The sequence below is a fragment of the Hippocampus guttulatus genome, chromosome 16, assembly GCF_054856545.1.
Source record: "Hippocampus guttulatus isolate MCC_2025c chromosome 16, RoL_Hgut_1.0, whole genome shotgun sequence".
Lineage (NCBI taxonomy): Eukaryota > Metazoa > Chordata > Actinopteri > Syngnathiformes > Syngnathidae > Hippocampus > Hippocampus guttulatus.
The window spans coordinates 6,981,495-7,009,108 of record NC_141276.1 but is presented as its reverse complement, the minus strand read 5'-3'; the positions used below and the strand labels follow the sequence as shown (position 1 = coordinate 7,009,108).

Below are 27,614 nucleotides of genomic sequence, written 5' to 3'. Positions count from 1 at the left end.
AAATCGCTGAAATATATTCAACACTGGCTGAATTGTGCACAAACTTGTCCTTTGACGTGAATGCACTGCGTCACGTCGACGTGTGAGCTGGGCTATTTGACAGGCACAAATATTTGCAGTCGAGACTCCAGCAGAGGGCGATGTTTCGTGTGATTACATTATCAGTCACTCATCGAGAGCCCCCTTTCGAAGCTTCAGACGCAACGGCAGTTCTCCCAATTTAAATGAGAGGCGAGCTGTTATGTTCATGTGTTGAAAGTGACGCTAAGGTGCATTGGACGAGCAAACTGGATGTCAATTTGGAAGGAAAAAAAATGCTAATTCAGTCACTGTTAGTTCACACACACTGATTAAATGTCCCCGCACACACCTACGCAGCTTCAAATATTCAAAAAGCAGTTTTGGCTGTCTAACAAAGAAAACACACATTCATTTTTAATTCTATATACAGTACGAACTACAGCATGTTATGAAATCAATGAACTGTTTCATGGAACACATTTTATTCCTGCATTTAGTATGCTTGGTTGAAGCTTGCTTTCAAATTAAATGCTGGCAATTCTAAAATTTTAATGTTGTTGTAGCTCATATGCATCACTAGCACCAATGTGCAAATCCCAATGTCAAGATTTATTGATAAGATATCCTTTATTAGTCCCACACTGGGGAAATTTACAGCCTCCAGCAGCAAGAATGTAGGCAGAAGAAAAAACAAACACCATCCAATTAAGTGCAATATAAATACAAAATGGATAAATCGCAGTGCTATTTACAGTTGTTTTCCACATCATTCAATTATTAAATATTATTGTTGCTATTTTTTATTCAGCAGCCTGACAGCAGTTGGTAGGAACGAGCGTCTGTATCTCTCCTTCTTGCAGCGCGGGTGTAACAGTCTCTGGCTGAAGGAGCTACCTAGTGCTGTCAGGGCGGGCTGGAGAGGGTGGGAGGGACTGTCCATCATAGCTTTTAGCTTAGTTAGCATCCTTCTGTTGCCCACCTCCTCCAGAGTGTCAAGGGAGCAACCCAGGACAGAACTGGCCTTCCTGACCAGTCGCTCCAGTCTCTTTCTGTCCCGGGCTGAGATGCTGCCTGACCAGCAGACAATGCCATAATGGATGGCCGAGGCCACCACCGAGTTATAGAAAGTCTTAAGGAGCGACCCCTGAACCCCAAAAGACCTCAGTTTCCTGAGTAGGAAGAGTCGGCTCTGTCCTTTCTTAATCAGGTTGTCCGTGTTTGTAGACCAGTCCAGTTTGTTGTTCAGAAGAACACCTAGGTACTTGTAGGAGGTCACCCTCTCTATGTCCATACCCTGGATGTTCATCGGTGCCGGTGAGGACTGTTTCCTGCAGAAATCCACAACCAACTCCTTAGTTTTCCTAGGGTTGATCTGGAGGAGATTCTGCTGGCACCAGTCCACAAAGTCCTTCGTCATTCCCCTGTACTCCCGATCGTCCCCCTCTGTAATGAGGCCAACAATCGCAGAGTCATCGGAGAACTTCTGAAGGTGGCAGGTTGGAGTGGCGTGTCTGAAGTCCGAGGTGTAGAGGATGAACAGGAATGGAGCCAGAACAGTCCCCTGCGGCGCTCCAGTGCTGCAGAGAAGCCTGTCCGACTCACAGCTCTGCAACCTCACGTACTGCGGCCGATTTGTGAGGTAGTCAGTGATCCATGCTGTGAGATGGTGGTCCACTCCGGCGTCCTGCAGTTTGCCTCCCAGCAAGTTGGGCTGGATGGTGTTGAAGGCACTGGAGAAATCAAAGAACATGATTCTCACAGTGCTCCCAGCCTTCTCCAAGTGTGACAGCACTGAGTGCAGGAGGTAGATAATGGCGTCTTCCACGCCGATGCCAGGCTGATAGGCAAACTGCAGCGGGTCCAGTGCCGGGCTCACCAGCGGTCGAAGGTGGGCGAGGACGAGTCTCTCCAGCGTCTTCATCAGGTGAGACGTCAGCGCCACCGGTCTGTAGCTGTTCAGCTCCTTAGGGTGGGGGGTCTTGGGCACTGGGACCAGGCACGAAGTTTTCCACAGCTGTGGAGTTCTGCCCAGCTTCAGGCTCAGGTTGAACATGTGCTGGACAATGTCACACAGCTGGTCAGAGCAGGTCCTGAGGAGCCGGGAACTGATCTTGTCTGGACCTGCTGCCTTCCTCACATTCATCTTCCTCAGTTGGTTCCTCACCTGCTCTGTTGTGACGGACAGGCAGGAACCAGGTGACAGACTGGGTTGATGAGAGCTGGTCGAAAGAGGAGGGGGAGGAGAAGAAGTCCTCAGTGAGAGTGGTTGCAGTTGGTGGTTGGGGGAAGGGACAGACGACTGGTCGAAACGGTTGAAAAAACGGTTCACTCCATCTGCCCAGTTCTTGTCCTTCTCAGTCAATGTCTTTGGGCTGTCATGGCCTGAGATGGTTTTCAGGCCCCTCCAGACACCAGCGACATTGTTGGCCTGCAACTGGTCCTCCAATTTCATCCTGTATATCTTCTTCTCCTCCCTGATCTTTCTCAGCCGAATCTGCACGGCCTTCAGCTCCTCTCTGTCTCTCGACATAAAAGCTCTCTTCTTCTCCTTCAGGAGGGCCTTTATGTCGGGATGAATCCATGGTTTGCTGTTGGAAAAACACCGCACAGTTCTGGTGGGTACGGTGTTCTCCTCACAGAAGTTTATGTAGTCTGTGATGGTGTCAGTGAGTGCATCAATGTCCTCCCCGTGAACCTCGCTGAAGAGTTCCCACCTGGTCGTGTCGAAGCAGTCCCGCAGAGCATCTTCAGCTTCCGTGGACCATTTCCTGACCATTCTGGTCACAGTTGGCTGCCTGTGCACCAGTGGTTTGTACACAGGCTCGAGAAATACCAAGTTGTGGTCTGCTCTTCCAAGAGGGGGGAGCGGGAGGGGTTTATATGCCTCCTTGGTATTGGCATAAAACAAGTCCAAAATTTTGTCTCTAGTGGCACAGGTTACATATTGCGTGAAGGTTGAAAGGGAGGACGACAGAGAGACATGGTTGAAGTCCCCAGAGATGATCAGCAGGGCATTGGGGGACTCTGTTTGCAGCCTGCTCATGACAGTCATCAGGGCATCACACGCTGCTGGAGAGGCAGCCACTCAGGGGGCGCCATCATAAAAAAAATAAATAATAATAAATAAATAAATTGGACCCTTTAGGACGGTGAATGGGACTGCAATAAAAAGAGACAAATTGTGCCTGAATAAATGTCTGAAAACAATTAAGTGATGAATTGCAAATGCGTTCTACCACTTTACCTTGGAGTTTGCAGACTTGTGATTTCTTTACATACCACTAGAGGGAGCTTGCGATTGGCGAATGCCTGCACTGTACTTCGACTCAGTTTCCGAGAGGCTGCTGTTACTGCAATAACATGGCAGCATCTTGCTCATGGTCCCCCCTACTGCCAGGCTTATCCCCCCCCAAAAAAACTAAATAAATAAAAAAACAGACAGACTGCAATATGAAAATTTACCACTAAAGTGTCAGTCAAAATGGTTGTGCTTTTATCATTCTGATAATTTTTCACATGTAAGATCTTTTTTTTCAAAGTTAATTATAAACCGTCCTTTTTGGTCGGAGGGAGGGGCTCCGCTGACAGGACAACAGCTGTGGCTGATGTCAATTAAGGGCGCGATGGTGTCACCCTGACAATGAGATTGAACATCAATTTACTTTCCTTGACGACAGCCCCCCCACCCCCAAAAAATAAATTAAAATAAAATTTTAAAAATGACATTCAAGCCAGCTGATAGATAGTCCCTTTCATTTATGTGAGTATTTATTTATTTATTGTGTCAATTGTAAACATTGTGTGCGCGTGACGTTGATTAATTGTGGGCGGAGTCTGCAGCATAAAAAAGGCCCTCGCAAACCTGAGTAGGACAAGTCAACAGCTGTTGTGAAACATAGTTTTGGGGTTTTTGTCGGAACAATATTGCTGTTTGTTTGCACAAACAAACCCTCTTTCTACCTTTCTTTGACTTCATTACCCTGATTGATCAACAATGGGCTGGAAGGTGAACATTTTGCTACCCTTGGTGCTGCTGTGCTTGTGGCGGCTACGGGAAGGAGCAGACGCCTGCAAATGCCTCGTGAGGCATCCGCAGGAGATGTTTTGTCAAGCAGACGTTGGTAAGTTGTAAATTTCGAGTCGAATTGTAATGTAATCAATGGCAGTGAGATGACTTTGAGAGACTGTTAGCGTTAATGACACCCCAACTTGACTTTGTCAAGCTAACAATTTAGTTTGGTTCGTTCGGAAGCTGGTGTTTGCGGTTAAGTCTATACTTCTTAAGTCGTCAATTAGGGGGGCATTTCTATTGTACGTTGTCACAAAATGGTTTGCACAGTAACGTTGATGTAATTCTTTCAAAAAAAAAACCCAAAGTTTGACCTGGCTAAATATTGAAGACAATTTACCTGTTGCCATTTCTCGTGAATTTCAGAATGTCTTTTTAATCGGGCAATAATTTTGACCATAAATTTTGCTGATGGCTTTATGAGGTGCTGAGTGTCTGAAATTATTATTTTCCCCTTGTATAAACTTTTGGTAAGTGTAATTCATATTTTAAAACACTTTCCAGTCATCGGGGCAAAGGTATTTGGAAGGAAGACTGACAGTGACAACCAACTCATTAAGTACATCATCAAACAGACCGAGGTAAAAGACATACGATTTATATTCGTATCTGTATATGCAAATCTAATTTCTCCCCCCGCCCCCAGATGTTCAAGGGCCCTAAAAGGAATTTCGATGCCGTCTACACTGCGTCCAGCTCTGCAGCATGTGGAGTCACTCTGAAAAAAGGAACCATGTATCTACTCATGGGTAAGGAGTGTAACAATTCTATAGAAAATGGTTATCCCTGGAATGAGCCTAGCCTACTGTAACCCTTCTTCCTGGCTATCAAAATGTGGCCAAAAGTAGCTGCTACGCCACTAATGTGGCAGGAGGAGCACAGAAATGCATGGATGGGTCCAAAGGGGGAGCGTTGGCTAATCGGCCGGCGGTTGACTATAATTGAAAATCTTATTGTGCTAACTTTGCACAGTGGCGCCTTCCCTTCAAGTTTTGTGGCTGTTGAGATTTATCATGTCACGTTCTTTTGTATTTTCTTTGGTCATTACAGGCAAACTGGAGTCCAACGGCTTGCTGCGCATCACCGGGTGTGATTTCTTTCAGCCGTGGAGTTCCGTGAGCGCTGGACAAAAGCGCCTGTTGCGGCGCTATGAAAAGGGCTGTGATTGCAAGGTAAGAACAAAATCTTGCCCTTTTTGAACACAAACTCTGAATTCGTAATCATTTAATCAATCTGCAATAATTAGAATCGCAGTCATCGCTCTACAATGTTCATGAATTTCCTGTCTTTGGTCGCTCGCAGATCGTACGCTGTACCTCCGTTCCATGCGGTATCAGCAACCCGGCTGAGTGCTTGTGGACGCAATTCCTGCCGATAAAAATGGCTAGCAACGAGCAGACCCAAAATTTTGCTTGCCTCAAGAAAGGCTACGGCTATTGTGCTTGGTCCAGGGCGTCTGGTTCGCCCTAATTCGGGTTCATGAGCATCATAGGCCATAACTTTTGAAATAAACTTTAAAAAGATCAATGCATTTTTTTTTCTTCTCTTGATCACTTCTGCTTTTATAACGATGGCCAAAGCATTAACTTGTCTGCCTAGTCAAATTGTGTAGGGAGGTAGTGATGCATAAAAATGAAAAAGGCCAAGGAACAGATTTATTTTGTTTAAGTTCTAAAAGTTCAAAATTTGATTTCATGTATAGCTGCCAAACTTTTTGCTGAACTACTTATGACTATAGCAGGCAGGGGGTTAAAGTAAATAGAATTGTGTGTCTGTGTCGTTTCATCAAAGGAGAAACATCACATGCCATGAAATGCTTTATAAAATTTTGCACAAACGCCACATCCTTTTGGGATTGAGCCTACTGTAATTTCATACAGAAAACCCCCCCAAAAAGGTCAATAGTGAACTCTTCAACCCAATCTACTGGGTCAAAATTAAGCCAATATGCTCCAAATCCAGTTACCCAATGAGCGGGTTAGGAAAACAACCCAGGTTTTTTTTTAATTTTTTTTTTTAGTTTGCACCCAAAATCAATTTAGATAATCTACTTCAAGGAACACCCCCCCCCCCCCTCACCCCCAGCAACACTGCCTAAAGTGGCGTTTGGAACAATAGGGCAAACCGGGGCACAGAATCATTCCTTTGCTTGCTAAACTGAGGCCTCATAAGTCATTGCGGTGCGTGCGAATGTGCTCGGGGTGTTAAAAAAAAATCGGAAAAGGAATGGCAACATAAAGGTGGGAGTAAGCATTAGGAGCGATGAGTGTGGCGGCTGAGCCATCGACGGTGGCTGGCCGGCGACGCTAATGCGAGCTCTACGTGTGGGGGGGGGGGGCCCTGATTAAACAATGATTTATAGGCCCGCTGGAGTCTCTCTGGCAATCCGTCCTCGCAATGAGATTCTTTTCCTCTCCTGCGCCGGTGAAACATCTCCGGAGACCCGTCCAGACTGGACAAAATGTGTAGTTCAGAGCTGGGTGGGCATTAAATGCGATCATGATGGCTCTGGTGGGTTCATGGGAGTATGTGAACGTCTATTTGTCTCTCTCTCTTGCTCTCACTCTCTCTCACACACACACACAAAGGGGCACAAGTCAGGCTAGGCTGGCTTCCTTAGTGGGATGAAGGCGCCAGTCTGTTTTAGAACCTTATTTGAGCGAGTGGTGAAGCTACACATTTCACACCTTGCACACCACTAGCTTGATTAAAAGTTTTAGCTGACAGTGTTTCTCATTTCATTGTACTCGATACACCATAAGTCTGCTTATCTTGCATGAAGAGAAACAAGCGGAAAGACGACTTTGTGTTTCATGTGGAATGTCTGAGTCTGATGCAAGACCATGTGATGAATGATTGAAGCCCCCCCCGACCCACCCTTTCCCCTTTTCCACCCTATCTGTGCATAGGACGCGTTCGGACGGATACAGCCTTTTTGTCCAAACACAGAAAATTGAACGATCAATTTGTCAGAATACGATATCACAAGCCCGGCGCTGTTGCCATGGCTCCGGGAGAAGCAGCGAACGTCGCATGATCACAATCTTTAATAAAAATAAAAAAAAATACAGTATTCCATGTGTTGCCATGGCTATGGCCAAGCAACCCCCTCCTATGATATCCCAGAAAAGAACATCCATTGATGGTCGATTCCTGCGGGATTACAACGATGCGGGTGAGAGTGACTAAATGTCGATCATGTGAATGTGTGGGGTGGGGGGGAGAGTCAGAGCACCCTGTAATTCTTTTTTTTTTTTTTTTTAATCTCGCTCATGCTTCAATAATATAGTGGCTTTCAGGATTTGCATTTATTAGCCGCTCTTTGTACAATAATCTGGTAAATAAAGGGATACATTCTCTTGTAATTAACCTTGAGTGGAAACCATCATCATCATCATAACACAGCATCTAAACCGCATACTTCGCACGTTAATTATTCAATAACCTTTATTACAAATGTGTCTCTATGTGTCCCTGTGCTCCTCATGGCTCGGCATTCCTGATCGGGATGCAAAGTTTTTTAAAAGTGGAGTCACTACAGTATGGTTGGGAGTGAAATGTCCCCCCAAAAATTACACTTTTATTATTTTTTGGTTTGCTCAAGAATCCCGATTACCGTTAATAGCCAAACCTGACAAGCCTTTTCTTTCGACACCCTGAGTCGCCGCCAAACTAGTTGCAGACTGTCAGCTACTCATGAAAACATGCAATCGATTAACCTGATAAGGTGGTGTCATCCCGAAGGCTTGCTAATGAGTTTGAAAGCTGCTTAAGTAGTCCAGAGCTGTTGGAGCAAAGAACCCCTTTCACCTGGAGAGTTGGGATGGGGGCGGGGCCTTAACCTTCACTCGGGAAGGGACTGTTTGGAAAGTGCCGTCAAGGCAAACAGCGGGATAATTGCAGCGTTTTTTTTTTTTCTTTTTAGGCCAGACATTGAGATGCTCAGCGGATGCCGGCGAGCGATGCTATTTGCCCGACGTGTCCCCCCCCCCCCCCCCCCCCCCCCCTATTGTGATGAGACAAAAGTAAGCGATGCGAAAGAAGTGCTTTTGATTTTAACAGCCCGGACTAAATGTCAACGGCAATTAGCTAATAGTGAGGTAGCGTGGTAGCCTGCTGTTTCTGTGGCCTTTGAGGGGATGTTTGACTTTTTGGTACTTGTTGCATCCATAAGAAAACAGAAGACGAAAGGGGGGGGGGAGTCGCAGCAACTCCTTGGTCTCACTATTGGATCTCCTTTTTGTTTGGTTTTACTTTTATTGTAAGTGGCACAGGTAGCATGGCGGATGAGTGGCTGAGGGTGGTGATGTCAACTATAGCTCCACCCTGACCCGACAAAATTGCATGCCCACAGACAGAAATAACAGACAAAAGATTGACTTGGTCGTTTAATTTCCTCCGCTATTTGCAGGGTAATTAGGACGGAGCCCGGGCGGGCCACCGGTCGAGTTTTTCACTTTGATCTGACCTGTCAAAAATAATCATCAGCAGAACATCGGCATCATGCATCCAGAACGTACACTATCATGAACTCACGTTTCATAAACAACTTTGTGAAGTGGTTAGACGATTCAGAACAAACAAACCATCATCACAGGTTCGTCAATAGTCATGGCTAGCATAACAAGCTAAATGACACGCTCGTACAAACTGGCATCAAGCAGACTACATAGGTTGTTCAAACCCCCAAATTATTTTCACTTTCACTTGTATTGTTCCCTCTCATACAAAACAGGCCATCTTAAATGCAGATGGGGACCCCCCCCCCCCCCCCCAATTGTTTAAACCCAACAACAGCAAGATGGTGCCAAAGTAATAGCTGTTATAGCACTGCGAATTAGCGCAATTTTCAACAAATTAAAAAAGAAAAACAGACAAAAGAATGAAGTGACTTTGCAAATGCTGAACGACAAAGAGAATTTACTGTACCGTCCATCCAGCCATTAGCTCAACCGCTTTATCCCCAAGAAGGTCTCGAGGCATGCTGGAGCAAATCCCAACTGACTTTGGGTGACACAAGGAAGGCCAAAGTCGGAATGGAACCTTGCACCTTCTGCACTGTGAGGTGGACGTGCTAACCAGTTGACTAGCGTGTCTCCTTCTACTGTACTGTAAGTCCTCTTTTTTTTTTCTTTTTCTAAAATGGCACTGTGACAAAATATTGTCTCCATTGTGCATAGATCTCAGGAAAGTCCATTTCCATTGATGGCTGCTTTTAAACAAAATCATGTTCTGGCACCCAGGAAGGTTTTGCTCTTTGTGTGTACTAAAATAAAGTAATAACAACACAATGGATCCAAACATGATTATGTAGGGGAACAAACTGGAAGCCGCGGCTTATACAAATGCTTCATTCCAAATTAATCCCACGAGCTGCGTGATTACAGGAAAGCACCGTCGTGGTGTTCTCCGCAGGACTTAGCTCAAAGTTAATTTACTTTAGCGCGCCGTTCAAGCTGTTGTTCATTTGCAAAGCGACTACCTTTTGCGTCTTCTCTCATCACGTAAATGTCAGACAGCCGCAGTCCGCCGTTAATGAAATCATTTGGTCGTTTGGAGTCAGCGGGTGCCGTGTTTCGTTTAAGCCGTGCGAGAAAACGGGGTTTGGCCCGAAGGAACACAGATGAACATATTAAATCATCCACTGTTTTCTTCACAAGGCTAGAGATGGATAGAAAAACTCTCTTTATTAAATAATGGCCTCAGCGACTGCATCGCCTTCTGCTACAGAGAAATAACTCTGTCACGACTCGATGAATTGGCTTTCTCCATGAGGCAGTTTTAGAGTCAGCGGAGCGTAATAAATGTCCGCAATACTGCATTTAAAGAAAGAAAAGTCTTAAAAATGACTTATGACCCGTTACACGAGCGCTTTTTAATTGCAATTTCCCTTGAAAGCAATTTTTGTTTGAAAGGCGCCCCCACCCCACCCCCCATAAGAAATAATCCATTTTTGGTTCAAATTGTGGACATCAAAAAAGCTGCATAGGCAATTCTTTTCAGTGACCTTCTAACCCATTCAACGTCAGCCATTTGCGCTGATCGCAAACCTAGAATGCATCGCATTTTCACCGAGTATTGTGTTCGATGATTTACATCAGACCTACCAAATAAAAGAATACACACACCTTTCAACAGAAAAACATCTTTTTCCGTTCTCTTATAAAAGCTTTAAGAAATTCAGCCACTTTGCCCAAAAACATTTTTTTTCTTTTTTTGGTCAACAAACACAATAAGCAAAACAATGACTTTGTGCATTGGATTCAGATCGACACCTACCATGAAAAAAAAAAAAGACATCGCTCAGCCTTTAGAACGAAATATTCTTAACACACTCCACACCACAGGATAATCGCAGAGGATAATCTTTTTATCACTCATTTTTTGACTTGGACCAGAAGTAGAGAATCGGGCTCAAATTACCCCTGATTATCGATATGCCGCGACAGCTAGGTCTGATCGTCTCTATGTGCGTACCCGATTGAGAGTTGCCGTAGCCGTTTATTTTCCTCCAGGCTGGATCTTTGTGAGATAAAATTGGTTTGGGGACGCTGGGGTGGGGGTGGGGGGTGGGGGTAATGAGCAACGGGTGCTGCCAGCCGACAGCTGCGATTCTACTGACAACACTCGGATGTGTGTTGACACGTTTTGACTGTAAACTCGCATTTTTGAGCCTCATCATCTGTCAGATGAAACAGTACAGAAGCGCAGCTGCCGGTGCGACACATAATTTAGTTGTATAATGTCACTGTTTTTTTATTTTATTTTATTTTTACAGAGTGTGTTAAAAAAAAAACCCTGTCAGCTCTCCGTGTGGCGGGCTTGAGATCCTATAATCTCCATAAGAGTAAGAAAGTTTAGAGATCTCCTTGAAGGTGTTTCATTTCCACAGGGGGGCCTGGCAAGGTTGACGATTCGCGACGGTTGATTTGAATTTAAAGAGGACTGATTTATTGTGAATCACCAAGGGACCGTAGTCTCTGGAAGCAGCTGGTGGTTCAACGGCGATTAAGCGGCAGCGAAAAACGGCGCACGCGCAAGCACGGCAAAATGGATTTGGGGTTGGGTTGCGCATAGTGGACGTACAGTACGTCGTTTTTGTGATTTACATCCGAGCAAAACAAAGAGGCTAGCGTGTCTTTGGATGCAGAGAGAAATGACAGGGAAGTGTGAGGACAGGCTGTAAGTGCTTCTCAAGCAACACTGGCTCATCAATATGCACATAATTGCTCTTCAGCTTCGCCAAGTCCCCCCGGCTGTTAATTGTTTTGCGCTTGCTCTATTATTGAGACGACTTGTTTTAGTTTAGGCTTGACCAACTCCGACGGACACGCTCGGAAAGGCTGAAACATGCAAACTTCAAATATTTTCAAGCAGAAAAGACAAAATGTCAGCCGTCATGTTCCCATACAGCAAATCGTTTTGAGCGCTGGATTAGTAGAGCACATCCGTTCAGCAAATTTCAGTTGTATTTAACTTTTATGTACATTTGCTATTAATCTTGGAACTGCCCCCCCCCCCAAAATGTTTTATTTAGATGAGATTTTTTTTTATACTTGTAACTTAGGGTGCAATAAATTTCAATTCAATCATTTTTTTAAGTAGGTTTTAATTTTCCTGCATTGCAGGCACAGTGTTGTCGTGATGTTTTAAACTGTGCATGTCACTCTTGAAAGTGTTGGGTTAAAAGTAAACCAAAGTGGGCTAAATAGCAAATGAGCTTTGGGTCCAAAAGGGAGCATGTTGAGTTATTTTTGGGTCAAGATTTCGATCCAACGAAGGGCAAAAACTACCCATACTGATGAGTTAAATGGAGCAGTGGTGAAAAATAACACAGATTCTAAAAACAGTTGGCACCCCAAAAAAAAAAAAAAAATCTGAACAGGGACCAACCATCAATTTGACCCAACTTTTATCTTTTTTTTTCTTTCAAAAAAAAAAACAACCTAAAGAATTGGATTTTCAAAATGACTCAAGTAGCTGTGGTCCAATTTTTATACCCAAAAATGCGTTTTTTTTTTTAAACCAATTGTTTTAAAGTGATACCAACATTTTCTAAGAAGTAACAACTTTCCCCGTTGAGAGGTTGCCAGTGTATCGAATATTTCTACTTAAATAGATTGCCACCTCTGGTCAAATCACACCAGCAAAATGCTTCAGTCTCAGTACGTGACAACACGAAGCACTTTTGTGTTCATATTGCAAGATATGAACCCATCCCTGTGATGACGTCAGAGGTTCGTTGAAGTCTGCATAGGTGGGTGAGCGTCACCAGAAGAACCACTTCCAGGTCCACGATAGATGAGGAAGGTGGACTTTTGTGGACTTGGAGCGTGCAGCTTTTCTGGGATTCTTCTTAAGACGACTCCAGTGGACCACACATTTGCGCCACAGTTTCGGAAGAGGAGGAGGATGGTGATGATGAAAAGGAGTTGTCGGAGGACGGGTCCAATGGAGCGCCATGCAGAACCTTGAACCCTCATGGAGACATGGCACAGCGGATCCTCTCGTCCGCCTTCATGCTGACCGTCTCGCTGTCGTGTACCTACCTGTGCTACACGATCATCTTCGGCCGCACAACCGTTAATTCGGGTCGGGTGTACGAGGGGAGCCGATGCCCGCCGAACCCCAACGCGGCCGGGAAGAAACTTCTCGCCCAGTCGGAGCAGTGTGCCCGGCTGCGGTGGGTCCGCGCCGCCGCAGCCGGAGCCCCTCCCGGTGCTTTCGGACCTCTTCCTCCCTCTCCCTCGTCTCGCTGGGTGAGAAACTCAAGTTTGGCGCAAAGGTACGGAAATAAAAAACTCCCTGGCGTCTTAATAGTGGGAGTGAAGAAAGGAGGAACCAGGGCGGTGCTGGAGTTCATTCGGATCCATCCAGATGTGCGCGCGCTCGGAACCGAACCCCATTTTTTCGACCGCAACTACGACCGAGGACTCGACTGGTACAGGTGGGCAAAACAAAGTCAAGTTTTCAGCTTTGAACATTTCTTTCTTTCACGTTTGATTCACACCGTTCATTTGCATCAATTCTGACGTATGCGCACTATTTGCGACAACATACGGAAATGCTGCTTTTGGGAAACCTGGGAAATTTGCCAAGTCACATTTAAAAGTCGACATTTGTATTTGGGGAAGTCCGTGTGATTGAATGGAGACATTTATGAAGTATATATCATGAACGTCAGGGGAAATGGAGTCGAATTGGAGTAGAATAGAATCAACCAGAATAAAACGGAAAGCCTTTACCTTCATTGTACGCTACAAATACAACGAAACTGCGGTGCACCTTCAATTTGTGTTCGGATTAAAAATACACCGAAAAATAAATAATACAAATTCTATACCAGTACTTAGACAAGCCTATAAATGATGTAGTGTGCAGAGCAGAAAGGCACAGTGGAATCGTGTTGGATGTGAAAGATGCATGAAATAATCATTAGATTAATTATGTACACCACTGTGGAAGTCAAACGCCTCTGAAGTTGTTGCTGCATTTTATAAAACTGGGAAATTGGAAAAGTTCCACTGGGAAATTTGTTTTTGGCAAGCCCATGCAGTGACATCTGACGTTTTACCGCCAGTGATGAATGTAAAACGGCAATTCATTCATAATTTGGATTTTTGCTGCATTCCAACCACAAACATTAATGCTGCATTCAAGCAAATCTGATGTCAATTCAACCTTCATATGACATCAAAATCAATCAATTGATGTCGTGTTAATGTTCAATTGACATCAGGTGCCCACTGGATGGGGAATCGGAATCGTACAGTGGAATGCTGCTTAGACTTTACATTCAGGATGAACCCATTAATGTGGGAAAATAAATATGTGATGTCAACTTTTTATGTACTGTGGGATTTCTAAATGTAACGCCTCAGAAGTTATGCCATTTGGAGTGTGTCATAATGTGTACTCCAACAAACATTCAAAGCTGCGTTCAAGAAAGTTGGAAAATGGAAATTTCATTCGACACATAGCAAACGTTGAAACATGTCAGGAACAACAATGCAAAGTTTCCTGTTGAACTCTTCTGAAGTTGGCCTATTTGAAAAGTGTAACTTTGTTGGAATCTACCATGGGGTAAAGCCGCGTTTCCCCAAACGCGGAAACTGTGGAATCAGAAAAACATTGGAATGAGACAGGGGTGCAGTGGTGTGTAAAGGGGCGGCGGGGTTGGCGGGGGGTGGCTTTGAGGGACGGCTATTTCACCCTTCCTGTCGATAAGCATAAAGTCATTTTGATGGCAGACATACAGAATATTGAAGAGTGAATAGAAAAATCTTCCACCTGAAAATCTGCAATATAGAGACCATGTTTTTTAGATGACGCCTCCCACATTTTAATGCAAACATAAAACGGATACAAAAAAAATTCGTCAAACGTTGTATATTTAAACACCAAAACGTTCAACCAAATCATATTTTCTGTCTGACAAGTCAGCTAGCATAATGCTAACTGTAACTTGAGAAACGTCGTAGAAATTTGCATAGATCTGACAGTAGTTATAAACCTTTAAAAAACTGCTTCTTTACACATGGAGCAGCAACGCATACAAGCAGAGTAGACAATACTACCTACAGGCATATATTCCGTTTGTGGTGAACGTGTGTGATATCAAACCATGAGCCTTCACTTCATAATTGCAGGTTGTTTTTTTTTGGCGTCACTTGCCGAGCATGTATCAAAATCCAAATGAAGGACATCAGATGAATATGAGTGCGCCGACTACGAACGAGGGCGCTCAAACATTCTGGGCATCATGTTTCATTATGTTTGATGGTTGTAAGCGTGCATTCCAGCGTGTCTTCTGGAAAAGGCACCACGGCCCAACAAGTCGAGCGTTGAAGGCCAGATTGGTGATGTTTATGCAGGGAGGAAAAAAAAAAATTCATAACAGCCATCGGGAGTCAAAATGAATCGTTTGGCACATTCATGGTTTGACGCCGTCGTCTTTACTCAAATCAACTTTAATTGACACTTTAATTTCAGACCCTCACCGCGTCTCAGTTTGATGAATGGCTCGCGTAATCAATTACGAAAAATGTCACCCATTGATTTTCTCTCAACTGCAACTTCTGAATTATTTATTTATGTATTTATTTTATAATTCTTGACCTCGGGATCGGTTGCGCCGACACAGTACAATTCATTACAATCACATTAGAACTCACTTCTGTAACGATGAGGTTAACTGCAGTTCCCGAAAAAAATTCACGTCACTCCATTTACAAGATGGAAAACTCCGTTTTGTACTTTGTATTTATTTATTTTTTTGTTATTCACTTTCTTTTGCCCTTGTTCGTGTCCCTCACGTTTTCACTTGCATCAATCCCTTTAGCAAAGAACCCCCCCCCCCCCCCCCCCCCGCGACGCATTTCTATAGTGCTCCTACATTTCTGATCGTGGTAACGTTGCTTGCTCTCACCGGCATGACATTTTAATTCTATTTCATCGCCCCTCCTCATCCCACAGCCGCATCCTGCAGCCGAATCAGTTTTTATTCCTGCATCTCAGTGATCACATCATCACCTTGGTGTGACACGATCAGTATCATATGATATCGGGAGTTCCTCAGTGGTTCCCATCTCTCATGCTGCGCCAATAAATAGTCTCATGTTTTTGAATGCGCTCTGGCATGTATATAACCCCGCAGCGGGTACATGATACGATATCCTAGCACTCGGAAATCCGAAAAAATATATATTTTTAATCGCCACGCCCCCATTGGTGAACCGACATGTCCGCCAAGATCATCATGTCTCTACGTCCTTTTATATGGCAAATATCCAAGGCACGAGTGAAGCAGACACAATCCGCCTGCACCGAGAAATACCCTTGACCGCTACGTTGCTGGAGGCTGTACAGTAAACTCTGCCGCGATCCCGTGCATCCAAATTTGCTGCTGCCGCTTCTTAAATTCAAGGTTTCCGATGAACAAGAATGAAATGATGACGGACGTTTGATCGTTCTTGGATCAGTATACCCCCCCCCCCCCCCCCTTGAAGGTTTTGAAAATGTAACCTGTGAAAACAGTATTGATTAGCAACATGAAATTTGGAAGTCTTTCATGACCCACAAAAACATAGTCTCAAGGCGCCATGCCGCAACAGAACAGGAAATCGGTGATTTTAGTTGGAAGCGGTCATTTTTGTTCAATAGCATGCTCAGTTATAAATTATTATTTTTTAATTCAGCCCCCTGAAACCTGTTTAACGGAGCAACATGGAATTTGATAGAAATGTCTACTATGAGGAGACCCACAAAAAAGTCTCAAGAAGCCATGCCCGAAAAAAAGATATAGCAAATCTGCCATTTTATTTTGAAGGGTTAATTTCCAGATGTTCTTCCAAACTAAACTTATCTTCGAAATTTTTGTCAAATTCTTATGTTATGTCAATGCGTCTTGGTGTCATTTGGTGGTAGCACACGGTTCATTTATTACTTTCGTGACAAAACCAGTCAGAGTATGAATTGATTGTCAGGCTGTTGGGGAAGGTTTTGGTCGTCGACTTGAATTCAAACTCAAACTTGACCAAATGTGTTTGTTTTTGAATCCCATGAGCATGATTTGGTTTGTTACATTAAGATTTGTTGTTGACTGTGCCGTTAAGGCTATCAGAGCCCCATCACGACATCGGCTGATTCGTTTTTCCTGCCTGCTGTTAATGTGACAGCCCTTAAAATGGCTTCAATTCACAGTCTTATTGCTCAGGGAGAGCAAATGTCAGTCATTTCCCTCCGCACTTCAAGCTATGACTACTTGTTATTCCAAAGTCAAGGCCCTCCGGTTGAAAAACAAGCGTTTTTCAAGGTCAAAGTGTCTTATGCAATTTTTTTTCTTTTTTAGCGTAGCAGAACTAGTCTACTTTTTCTTTGAACTTACATTTAGCACTTTTAATCTGAGCTGAACCCTCCACAGTCGGAAAGTCTTGCATTTTGATTCATGACCGGACGTCTTTTCAGCTCTAATTTTAGAGTGATACTTTTAATAATGGAGAAGCTGTCGACGTTCTATTTGTCATATTGAGAAAAGAGCAAGATGCCTTTTTTTGGTCTCTCTCTCTCTCTTTTTTTTTTTTTTTTTTTTAACGAGGTGCATCAATTGAGACTTTATGAGAATCACTCAAGATGGGGACATTTTCTCTCCACTTTCCAGCTAAACCTTTTTTCCATTCACGGTGTGTCAGCTTTTTGGGACATTTCGCGACAAATGGGGCACGACTCTTCCCCCACAAGTTGCTTTCCTAATGTGTGGCGAGAACTCCATTTGGACTGCCTGATTGTTACATTATGAATGTGACATCTGCACCTTCCCTGTACACACCTGCGTCTTCAGCTGTTTTCGGTAGTTATGGCCGCTTAACTCATTCAGTACCAGCCAATTCTAGACCAAGTCTGAAAAGACGTTTAAAAACGTCTTTGGGAGTGAATGAGTTAACTAAAGTATTCAGGACAAAAATTAATCCAATGACAATCCTATAAGACCTTGCCCTATATTTGAATATTTAGTTGAAGATCTCAAGAGACCGGACAACCACGATTTTGGAGCCGGAGGGTGCATATTGTTTAATGGGTGCCATTATTTTTACTTACAACGACAAATAGTTGTTGTCCAGAAAGCGACAAAGGCCATTTTTTTTTCATTAAATCACAATTAATATAGGCCCTAGCCCAAAGCTAGCAGCCCTTTCATAACATTTTCAATATCCTAAATTTATGTTTGTATGTGAGCTTGTTCAATTGAAAATAATCTTAGAGAGGTTGGTCAAATATATGAATTTCATATTTGTCCAAGGAAGCAATCCCCGCAGATACACTCTGAAAAGGAGCCGAGCACTGCTTTTCTCAATAATTTTGTCTACATCGTGTGTGTGTACTAATTAGGCAAATAACCACAGTCACCGCATTGTTGTGGTGTGAGTCGCTTTGTTATCCCAGCCGAGATGCACACCGCGGCGGCATCACAGCCTAATAGGGAGTCCGCGGCGCTTTGAATTAAAAGACATGGGTGTCGTCTTCCTCCATAACGATGTAGCCGCGTCCCAAAGGGAAGCCGGTGTGAACCTCCGAGACCTCTCGCTTCCCTATCACGCTGCAGCAGCGAGATAAATCACGGAGCGAAGCAGCCGCCGGGTGCTCTCGGAGGTCGCTTTAGTCGTGAGCGCTCATTATGCAACGGAGCAGCGGGCGCTTTGTGTTCCGCTCTTGACCCAAAGTACCTGTGGAGGAGACGTCTCGAAGGCCGCGTGTTTTTGTTTGCTCCTTCTCGCTGAGAGTTTCACATCATGACACATGACAGAGGGTAAAACTTGATCGAGGTGAGCAGTGCCTTCTCTGCTGGTCTACGCAGAGAAGTTATACTCGACCTTATTTTTATTTTGTAGCATTTCTCTTTATTGCGTCCAGTTTATAGATGTGGAGGTTTGATTTTTTATTTTATTTATTTTTTTATCCAATTACATTTTAGCCTCTATGTGCTGCCATCAAATCTGCCCGTGGCCTTCAGAATACGCTGGCGAATGTAACTTGTAGCAATGGGACTGTTTCTTGAACGCAAAATTTGACCGTCCTCTAATTGGAAAGAATTAGAAACACCTCAGCATGCTTCAAAGAAAGGTCCTGATTGCTATTAGCAGTGCTGGACGTGCTTAGCCGCTAACGGCTAGACGGGCAATATGTGCCCGACTGAAGCTAACGAGGCATTTGCGATCTCGTATTGAATTCAAAAAAGACAAATCGACGTATAACTCAGTCAAAAACATGACGAATTGGCTATAAAAGGAAAGTAGTAATTGGTATTTTCACAAGAGGACGTACACATGAATGTCATAGTACTTTTGAGGACATTTCTTTGAATATATCATTGCTTTGTACCATCAGGTCATGGTCCCTTTCCGCTGTGAAGGGTGTAATAGAGAGCAGTGATTGGACAGCTACCTTTCTGTGTCGAGCCTCATCATGAATTGGTCACACCGTGTGACTTGTTGCTAGGCAGAGTTCACAAGGTCTCCGGAGCTGTTATAATTGTGCCGAATGAACTCTGCCGAGCCAAAAATGACCAATCTGATTGGTTGATCTACATTGGCGCATCCACGAAAATTACCGTGGCTGCTTTTGATCTTTTAAAAACTACATTGGAAGAGAATTACTGCGTATGGGTTTTTGTCTTTTTTCCCACAGTCCAAAAACAACAATCGAGTTGGGTTAATTGGAGACAAGAAATTTCCTGTAGGAGCGAGTGTGTGACTGTATGCAGGATTGCAGGTCTTTAACGTGCCGCCCCGCTCGGCTCCAGTGCCTCTCAGCCTGTGTTGGCACAGGTGAGCACCAGCTCCGCCTGCACAGGATAAGCATTTAAGACTCTCTACGATGTATCCTAAAATGGAACACTGCACTGAATTTAGATTCTGACAGTGAAGAGAATAATGTATCTCAGCTTTTGCTGAGGACAGAACCTGTCGGATTGTGTCTCAAGGTCAAAGAGGTCCTCGTTGCACTAAAGTGCGGCTTCACACTCTCAAGACATCATTAGGTAGTCTGCACGATATGCGGTCTCTGGTGTGGTGTAAAATAAACACGCAGTCTTTTCGAACAGATTGTCCATGGCTCATTAAATGCAATGCACATATTGAATAGATAATGCATTATTAAATAATAATGCCACTATTAACAACCGTACCGTCTAATGGCTAACTCATTGGAAACTCCTCATTATTTAAAACGCTGCATGTATAATTGTATATCTCATTAACAATTTAACCACTAATTAAAATTGTCAAGCAGGTGAGTACACAGTAAGCAATTACAGGACCGTTCAAGCATTTTAGAGCATGCGGCAAAGTCTCCGCGTTAACAGTATCGAACGCATTGTCCTCGCCTCACTCGGGTTCATTTTCTCTAAGTCATTAAAATGTCACCGCCAAGCCTCCTAATGCATCTTGACTTAAACTTTAATTCACCGTCAACTTAGTGTGTGTGTGCAATTCTGTGTGGGTGTGTAACAGAAAATAAAGATGTAAGACTTTTTCCAAAATAAATGATTCTTCTTCTCAGTACCCGTACGGTTTGGGTCAGCTTTTATTTTTAATTCCTTCACAGTAGCGTGAATCTTGTAAGCAGGTTGGGGAGTTTGAAAGATGGGTAGTCACTTTGGTTCATTGTGTGTCAGTCATTCATCAGTTTGCGCATCAATGCAGATGGTTTAATAGAGGACAAAACGTTCGTTTTTGATGCAGATTTGATTGGACATTTTCACAATAGTAACTAAGGGAACTAACGGAAACATTTTTTTTGTTGTTATTTATTATCCACCTTCTTAGTTACAGATGAGAAGTTTGTATGTTTGAGTTAATTTATCGCTGAGTCAGTCTGTCTGTCTGTCAGTCAGTTAGTTGGTTGGTCTGTTTTTCGTGAGTTGGTCAATGGCTAGAGTGGTTGGTTCATCTCTCTGACAATCAGTTATTCAGTTAGTTAATTAGTTGGTTGGTGGATTGGTCAGTCAGTTAATCAGTTGCAGTACAGTAAATATTCTCTAGTACGGACTCGTGTTTGCGCTGTCCAATTTGTCCCGATAACAGTAATTCCTCATTTGGGAAATGAGCATGGTACATGTCCTTTATGAACCTGCAAGTATGTTGACAAAATGCATGTGTAACAACACAATCAATAAAATACAAAAATATACTGTCCAAAAACTGTTTATATAACAAAAACTGCAATACAGGTGTATCCCAAAAAAATCACATGCATTGGATGCATTCTTTGGTTTATGACAATGTTTGCCTGCGTGTCTTACAGTTTTCTTGCTAGTTGCAAGTAACTGCCCCGTTGATCACTGATGTCTGGTAATTCTTGTGCATACTGAAGGATTTTTGTTGCCATTTGCATTGCTTCCTTGCTGGATGGTGGCTTGTCATCAGGAGTTGAATCGATGCCTTGTTTTTTAAAGTTTCGTAAATTTGCGTCTTTCCGACTCCAAGTGTCTGCTGGATCTTTTTAACTTTGTGTCCAGCCTGCTCAAACGGATGCATTTCACTCGCTCCGCTCCAGTTGTTACAGTTCTTCTACGTTTCGATGCCATGATCTACACGACGTAAGTGAATAAAGTTTAAATCTTTCGCAATTACAGTAAAACGCACGGCAATAAAAACTCACTTACACGTCGTCATTTAGAATCTGATGAAAAACGCGAAGTGAAAACTTGTTTCAGCGTCAGTCTTTTCCGTCACATCGGGTGGGCGTTGCGTGTATTTAAGCTCCCGCGGCATTACAACTCCATCCGGGTTACGGGTTGTGAAATTTCCGCTTAACACGTGATATCGTAGTCAAAATGTTAATGCATAGGTTTTTATTCCGGGTGAAGGACATTCCTTTCTATAGAATTCCGGGGATGGGAATATTTACTGTACTTTGGAAATCAATGGTGCATGAACCAATTGCAATGGTTAGGTAGTAGCTAGCTAGCTAGCTATTCATCCATCTAGCTATCTAGCTAGCAGGCTGGCTAGCTACACTACACACAATAAAACAATGAAAATAATGTCCCACACGCAGTCCGTCCAAATTGCCTTGGTGCCTACTTCTTTCGTTTGAATACAGCTGCTGTGATGCACCTAATTTGCCACAGTACAAAGCAAAGGAATGCAGACAGCGCAGTGCAATACGGTAGGTAGTCTGTGTGTTTCTAAGTAACCTGTCAGTGTTGGTACTATTTAAAGACGCTCCATCTGTGAACTTTCACACTGTCAGCCCTTTTTGTGTGTGCTTTGACAGCCTGAAGCAGACACCTTCCACGCCCCTGTTGCAATCATCACCACAAGCGTACGCACAAATCCTGTGAAAAATGCTCATGAGTTGCCATTTGCTGGGGAAAAAAGGCGGCATTCTTGGGAAAGATTAATTGTTTGCTCTCCGGCCCCCAAGGCTCCGGGGGCCCACGACGACTCGGGATGAATAAAGCAAAACGGATCGATAGCGGTGAGACTTTAGAGGTAACCTATGGCTGGAGTTTGAAAGGTTACCTTTTAATCGAACCCTGCTCACACTCATCATGAAGAAATGTCATCTTTAATCATCCAAACACTGAAGCACAGAGCTGTGAGAAATTGCAAAAAAATAAAAACGACGCTTTCTGGTGTGAGAAGCAGAGCTAATACTTTTACAGTGTCTACTACCTGATGTTCAGTTGTCACTTGTAACTTCCAATATTTGTCATCATATATGTACTGTGTACCACTTACAAAACGTTTGGGCTATTTTGGCTTTCAGGAGAAATTTCAAGATGACCCACTCCACCAATCAACCACTTTTCATATCTTTTGATGAACTTGTTATGAGTCATTGAGTGGATGAAGTATCCATTAACTAACGTAACCGAGACAGAGACGCGCAAGAGCAGGCTACATGCTAAACTGAAGGCTAGAGCGACAGGAACATTGTTGCTAGCTAACGTCTGGTCTCGATGGATGGATGAGCTGAGAGCAAGGATACTCTCAGTAGAGAGTTTTGTGCTCTGATTTTTACAGAAACAAAGAGTCAACCAGTATGCAGACGTTCAGGTGATGGAGAAAAACTGCGCGAAGGACAATGATGGCAAAATTGTAAAAATGAGACTGCTAATTTGTTGTAGCGTGAGATTTTATCCTTTTTACATCAGAACTATTCATGTAAGGGTTTTTTTTTTTCCCATGAATCGTGGTAGGCCCAAAAACAAAATCCCCGAATGCCAAAACGTTTTTCTGTATACCCTGGACTGGTTGCCAGTCAACTACAGTACCTAATCTAACTTCTATGAACAACTTGTTTTGTTCTGTTTTTCACCTCAAGGGGTCTCATGCCACGAACACTGGACAGTCAGATCACGCTGGAGAAGACCCCCAGCTACTTTGTCACAAGGGAGGCACCCCGTCGCATCTCCAGCATGTCCCACCAGACCAAACTGATCGTGGTGGTGCGCAACCCAGTCACCCGGGCCATCTCGGACTACACGCAGACTCTATCAAAGAAGCCCGACATCCCCACCTTTGAAGATCTGGCCTTTAAGAACAGGAGCATGGGCGTCGTGGATACCTCGTGGAACGCCATCCGCATCGGCATGTACATTCTACACCTGGAGAACTGGCTGCGCTATTTCCACCTCTCACAGATGCACTTTGTGAGCGGCGAACGCCTCATCACGGACCCGGCGGGCGAGATGGGTCGCGTTCAGGACTTCCTGGGACTCAAGAGGATCATCTCAGACAAGCACTTTTACTTCAACAGGACCAAGGGTTTCCCGTGTCTGAAGAAGCCAGAGAGCAGCGGGCAGCCTCGCTGCTTGGGGAAGTCCAAGGGCAGAACTCACGTACAAATAGAGAAGGAGGTTATTGAGCAGCTGCAGGAGTTTTATAGACCCTTCAACATCAAATTCTTTGAAACAGTTGGACGGGACTTCAAGTGGGATTGAACAGAAACTTCTACTTGGGCAAGTATGAATACTTTGACTTGAAACCTCTTAAAATTTATTGGAAGCTGCTCGACAAAAATGAACTCATCCAAAGACCTGATTGTCAAACCAGGAAGTTGTTTGCATTTACGTAAAAAAAAAAAAATCCCCTGGAATATTTATGGAACAAAACAGACGGCATTCGCTGGAACTGTCACGAGCCAAGCCACAGGGTTGAATGTGTCACGTACACACACGTAAAAAAGTTCTCTATGTGCTTGAATGCAAATAATTTGTCCTTACAACCAACAAAATCTTTATGGAAGCTGCTGAACACAGGGTTCTCATACAAAAACTGGATGGTATGTACAGGAAAAGTAAAACACAAAAAAAAAAAATGTATTTTGGAATTGAATGTGTCACATCAAGTTTCAAATATTATCCTCGAAAGCCCTGAAATCGTATTCACCAAGTTCAGTTTGGTTAAGCTGTATGGGGTACCAAAACAACGGAACCAACGGACGGACAACAACAACGGAACAATGGACTACAGTACCCCCATATGGGCGGAGCTACACACACAGCATTCCATTGATTGGTTGATGAAAAAATGGTCACTTTTGTCTGACGATGGGCAGTACCGTCGTGAGTAGAACCAAATTGGGGAACATATGGCTGCTGATTATCTAAAAAAAAAAAAATCAATAAATCAAATCAAGTGTAGCCGCTCCTCGCTTGTAAATCACATGAATAAATTAGCGGGCAAGGTGCATTAATTCTTCAAGGCCTCTGTCGCGTTAGCGCCTCACGCCCATGCGAATGCCACCATTTTAATATTCATTGACTCCGATTGCTTTCGAACGCGCTGGGAATACACCCGTGGTTTTCCTGGTGGTGAACGAAAAAACAAAACAAAAAAACATTATGAGTTCTGTCCAAGTGGCAACAATGAAAGCAACACAAAAAAATAAATAAAAATAAATGTTTACTGTTGACCGGCCTGACTCAATAGTCGAGTGCATGTTTCTATCGCGAGATCTGTCCGCCGATTTTGAATCTCTTGACACAAGTTGGCTGAGGTGGGCCAGTCGAAATCAATACATGTTCCCTGAGCTGTCTAACTGATCTTTGGGCTAATTGGCTACTGTCAAAGCAAGAACACTATTGATTTTGATACCTGAGGAAAGATGAGCAGGCTATTTGATGTCAAAGTTGAAACGAAAACGTGCTTTTTAACCGGAGAAAGTTTTTGGGCTGATCTTCAACATTTACGAACTTCTCCAAAAAAGCGAGAACGCTGCTTATTTTCTGACTTCTTTTCAGGCTCCCAAATATAGATTTTTAACCATACCAGACCGAAGACATAGTCGTCTCTCGAAAGTTCGAAATGAACTGCTACACCAAAGCAAGACCCCAAATGATTTTCGGATTGTCTTTTGACTCCTTTTGTTCAGAACCCAATTGGTAGTCTAAATCAGTCCATGTTTTCTTTTCAGAGTCTCCGGAGATATTGTCAAAGCGATAACCCATCTGATTTCACCCCCATACTCGCTGGGTTTATTGTCCAATGTCAAAGCAAGAACACAATTGATTTTGAGCATCTGACACAAGATGAATAAGGAATCTGTTGTCAAAGTTCAGATCGATACCTGTCACCTGCACTTTTCAACACGTCCACACTTCTTCATTCCAAGAGAAGTCTTATGTCCAAGCAAGAACCCGCAAGATTTTTTTTTCCAGACTATTGGGGATTTTGTTTGGAACACAATTGATAGTCCAAAACAATTCACAATACATTTCCTCTGATTTTAAGAGTCTTGAACATCAGAGTCTCCGGAGATATTGTCAAAGCGATAACCCATCTGATTTCACCCCCATACTCGCTGGGTTTATTGTCCAATGTCAAAACAAGAAAACAAGTGTGCGTAATGGTAGTGGACCCAAAACGCAGGGAGGCAGGAAAAGCAGGGTGTACTGAACAAAATTTATTAACAAAAAACACTTGCAGGGGAACAAAGTCATGAAAAGATCAAAATTAAAAGTAACAACCTCCCCCCCCCAAAAAAAATCAGGACCTAAAACACCCAATAGTGGCCGCAGGAACAGGAACAGGAACAGGTGACGGCTGTAAGACGTGCGTCGCCTAAAGGAGGATGGGTGGCAGCCGCAGGATGTGTAGCACAGGAACAGGAACAAGTGACAGCCGTAGGACGTGCGCCGCCTAAAAGAGGATGGGTGGCGGCCGCAGGACATGCAGCGCAGGAACAGGTGATAGCCGTAGGACGTGCGCCGCCAGAACGGGCGGGGGGGGGGGGGGGGGTTGTTTTTCCTGTGTACCCCTGCAAGTGTTTTTTTTTTTTTTTTTTTTTGCGAATACATTCTGGTTCAGTCCACCCTGCTTCTGGGTCCACTGCCTTCACACAACAGGACACTGACCAAATGGGTAGTTTGTCTTCATGCATTTCATCATATTACAACAAAACATATCAATCACAAAATCAAAAAAGAGCCACTTGAACTCAGATTCGGACTGCTATTTAGAATTTTTCTCCTTTTGAAATTTTGATTGACGGTTCAATTGCGCTAGACGTCGGCGTCTCGCGCAGCCATTAGCGGCAGACGCGTCGTGTTTGGCAACTTTATCTCGCGTCGGTTAATTATATTTCTTTTTCCCCCTCCCTGCCGATTTCAAGAAAGCTGAAGGCTTGATGACATTACACTCACAAAGTTTGGGTGATGTGATACTTTCTATTTGACAAGTGATTAAAAATCTGCTCGGCGCAACAGTTTTGGGGGGGAATCTTCTTCTCTCCTAGTGTTCATTTGCTTCTTAATGCGGGCCACGGTTTGTCATAGATTTGCATGCAATCACAGAAGTAATAGATGTACGCCACATTCAAAATGAGAGCGAACTATTGGTAATGAATGTAGAGCCTCTGGGATGGCTTCTCCAAGCGAAGGCCATCAGTGAGATGATAGTCCAACTTGTCAGGGCGTCTGCCCAGGTTTAGCATTTCCATTATGACTTTTTTTTCTTTCTTTTTCTCCTTCCAGAGAAAATGGGAATTTCAATTCAGCCGGTGTCCCCATTCCCTGTCTGTCAGCGCTGACCTCATACAAACTAATGAGATCCAATGGCAGGAATGTATTCGTAATGTTTATTATTGTGGTCGCAGTTTTCTATCAAATATAAAAATGCTGCTAGCAAGATGTGAATGTAGCCACGACTTTACTAAAATTCCCACGAACAGCTGTGGAACTGAGCTAGCGTTAGTGTGGCTACTACATGGGTAGGATGACTTCTTCGTAACAGAATCTTACTATAAGAGTGAACGTTATCGGTTTCAAAAAGAGGTAATAAATGTTAATTTCATGTCGTGAGATCCCTTTGGTCTGCTTCTGTTTGCTAGATTTATGCCCAGGTGTTGAAAAAAAATGAAGGATGGAAATGTTTTTAATTCTCCCCAATATTCTGCAATAGTTTCAGCAAGGTCAGTGAAAGTCTGCGGAGGTGTGCAGAAGGCTCCCTTTTTTTAACATGCAAATATCCCTAATTGTAATATGTAGTATGTATATTATATCGAGCATGATGAGAGAGCCTCATTCCCGACGCCTGTCGTCTTGCTGAATTACAGCAAACTCACCTCCTATTTGAACTCATTAGATTTCCGACAACTTGGTGCACTTCAAACAGCAGCAGCAGCAGCAGCAAAAAAAAAAAAAACAATCCAAAGAAGAAAAGACGGTAAGCGAGAAAAGTCCTGTGTGTTCTGTCATGCACTTGGCAGAGACGACTCGACAGCAACAAAAGAAACCCATGACAAGTTGTGCAGCGCTTGGCTTGAAATGTAAGCGGATTATTCATGTCTGCTGACATCGCTGGGACTTCAAGTCAGCTCCAGCAGTGGCCAAAGATGATGACAATAAAGCATTTCATAACATTTTAAAGAGTCCGCAGTTTTGGCGTCAGATCGCCTCAGGGATCCTCAGGCAGTCCCCGCTCATTACGGAATATTTATTATTATTCTTCCACCAAATTAATAGCCTTATCAGGGGGTGCTAAATTTTCCTGAAAAAGATGGGGGGGGGGGGTTTGCA

General features: G+C 43.6%; 2 protein-coding genes across 2 annotated transcripts; both read left to right on the top strand.

The window, feature by feature from the left end:
- The first annotated feature begins 3,896 nt into the window (after nt 1-3,896).
- On the top strand, nt 3,897-5,578 carry LOC147192795 (metalloproteinase inhibitor 2-like). Its single transcript, XM_086133013.1, has 5 exons — nt 3,897-4,142; nt 4,595-4,671; nt 4,737-4,839; nt 5,141-5,262; nt 5,393-5,578. Exons 1-5 carry the CDS (start codon nt 4,016-4,018, stop codon nt 5,558-5,560), a joined length of 597 nt encoding a protein of 198 aa, XP_085989139.1. The 5' UTR covers nt 3,897-4,015; the 3' UTR covers nt 5,561-5,578.
- A 6,823-nt stretch (nt 5,579-12,401) lies between these two features.
- Nucleotides 12,402-25,854, top strand: hs3st2 (heparan sulfate (glucosamine) 3-O-sulfotransferase 2). The gene is made up of 2 exons (XM_086133331.1): nt 12,402-13,037; nt 22,919-25,854. The coding sequence occupies exons 1-2, from the start codon at nt 12,580-12,582 to the stop codon at nt 23,535-23,537; spliced, it is 1,077 nt and encodes a 358-aa protein (XP_085989457.1). The 5' UTR covers nt 12,402-12,579; the 3' UTR covers nt 23,538-25,854.
- Nucleotides 25,855-27,614: the final 1,760 nt, after the last annotated feature.

Coding starts and splice junctions, on each gene's coding strand:
- LOC147192795 (XM_086133013.1), top strand. CDS start 4,016: ATGGGCTGGAAGGTGAACATTTTGCTACCCTTGGTGCTGCTGTGCTTG. Junction 4,143..4,594: donor GTTTTGTCAAGCAGACGTTG/GTAAGTTGTAAA, acceptor AACACTTTCCAG/TCATCGGGGCAAAGGTATTT. Junction 5,263..5,392: donor AAAAGGGCTGTGATTGCAAG/GTAAGAACAAAA, acceptor GGTCGCTCGCAG/ATCGTACGCTGTACCTCCGT.
- hs3st2 (XM_086133331.1), top strand. CDS start 12,580: ATGGCACAGCGGATCCTCTCGTCCGCCTTCATGCTGACCGTCTCGCTG. Junction 13,038..22,918: donor CGAGGACTCGACTGGTACAG/GTGGGCAAAACA, acceptor TTTCACCTCAAG/GGGTCTCATGCCACGAACAC.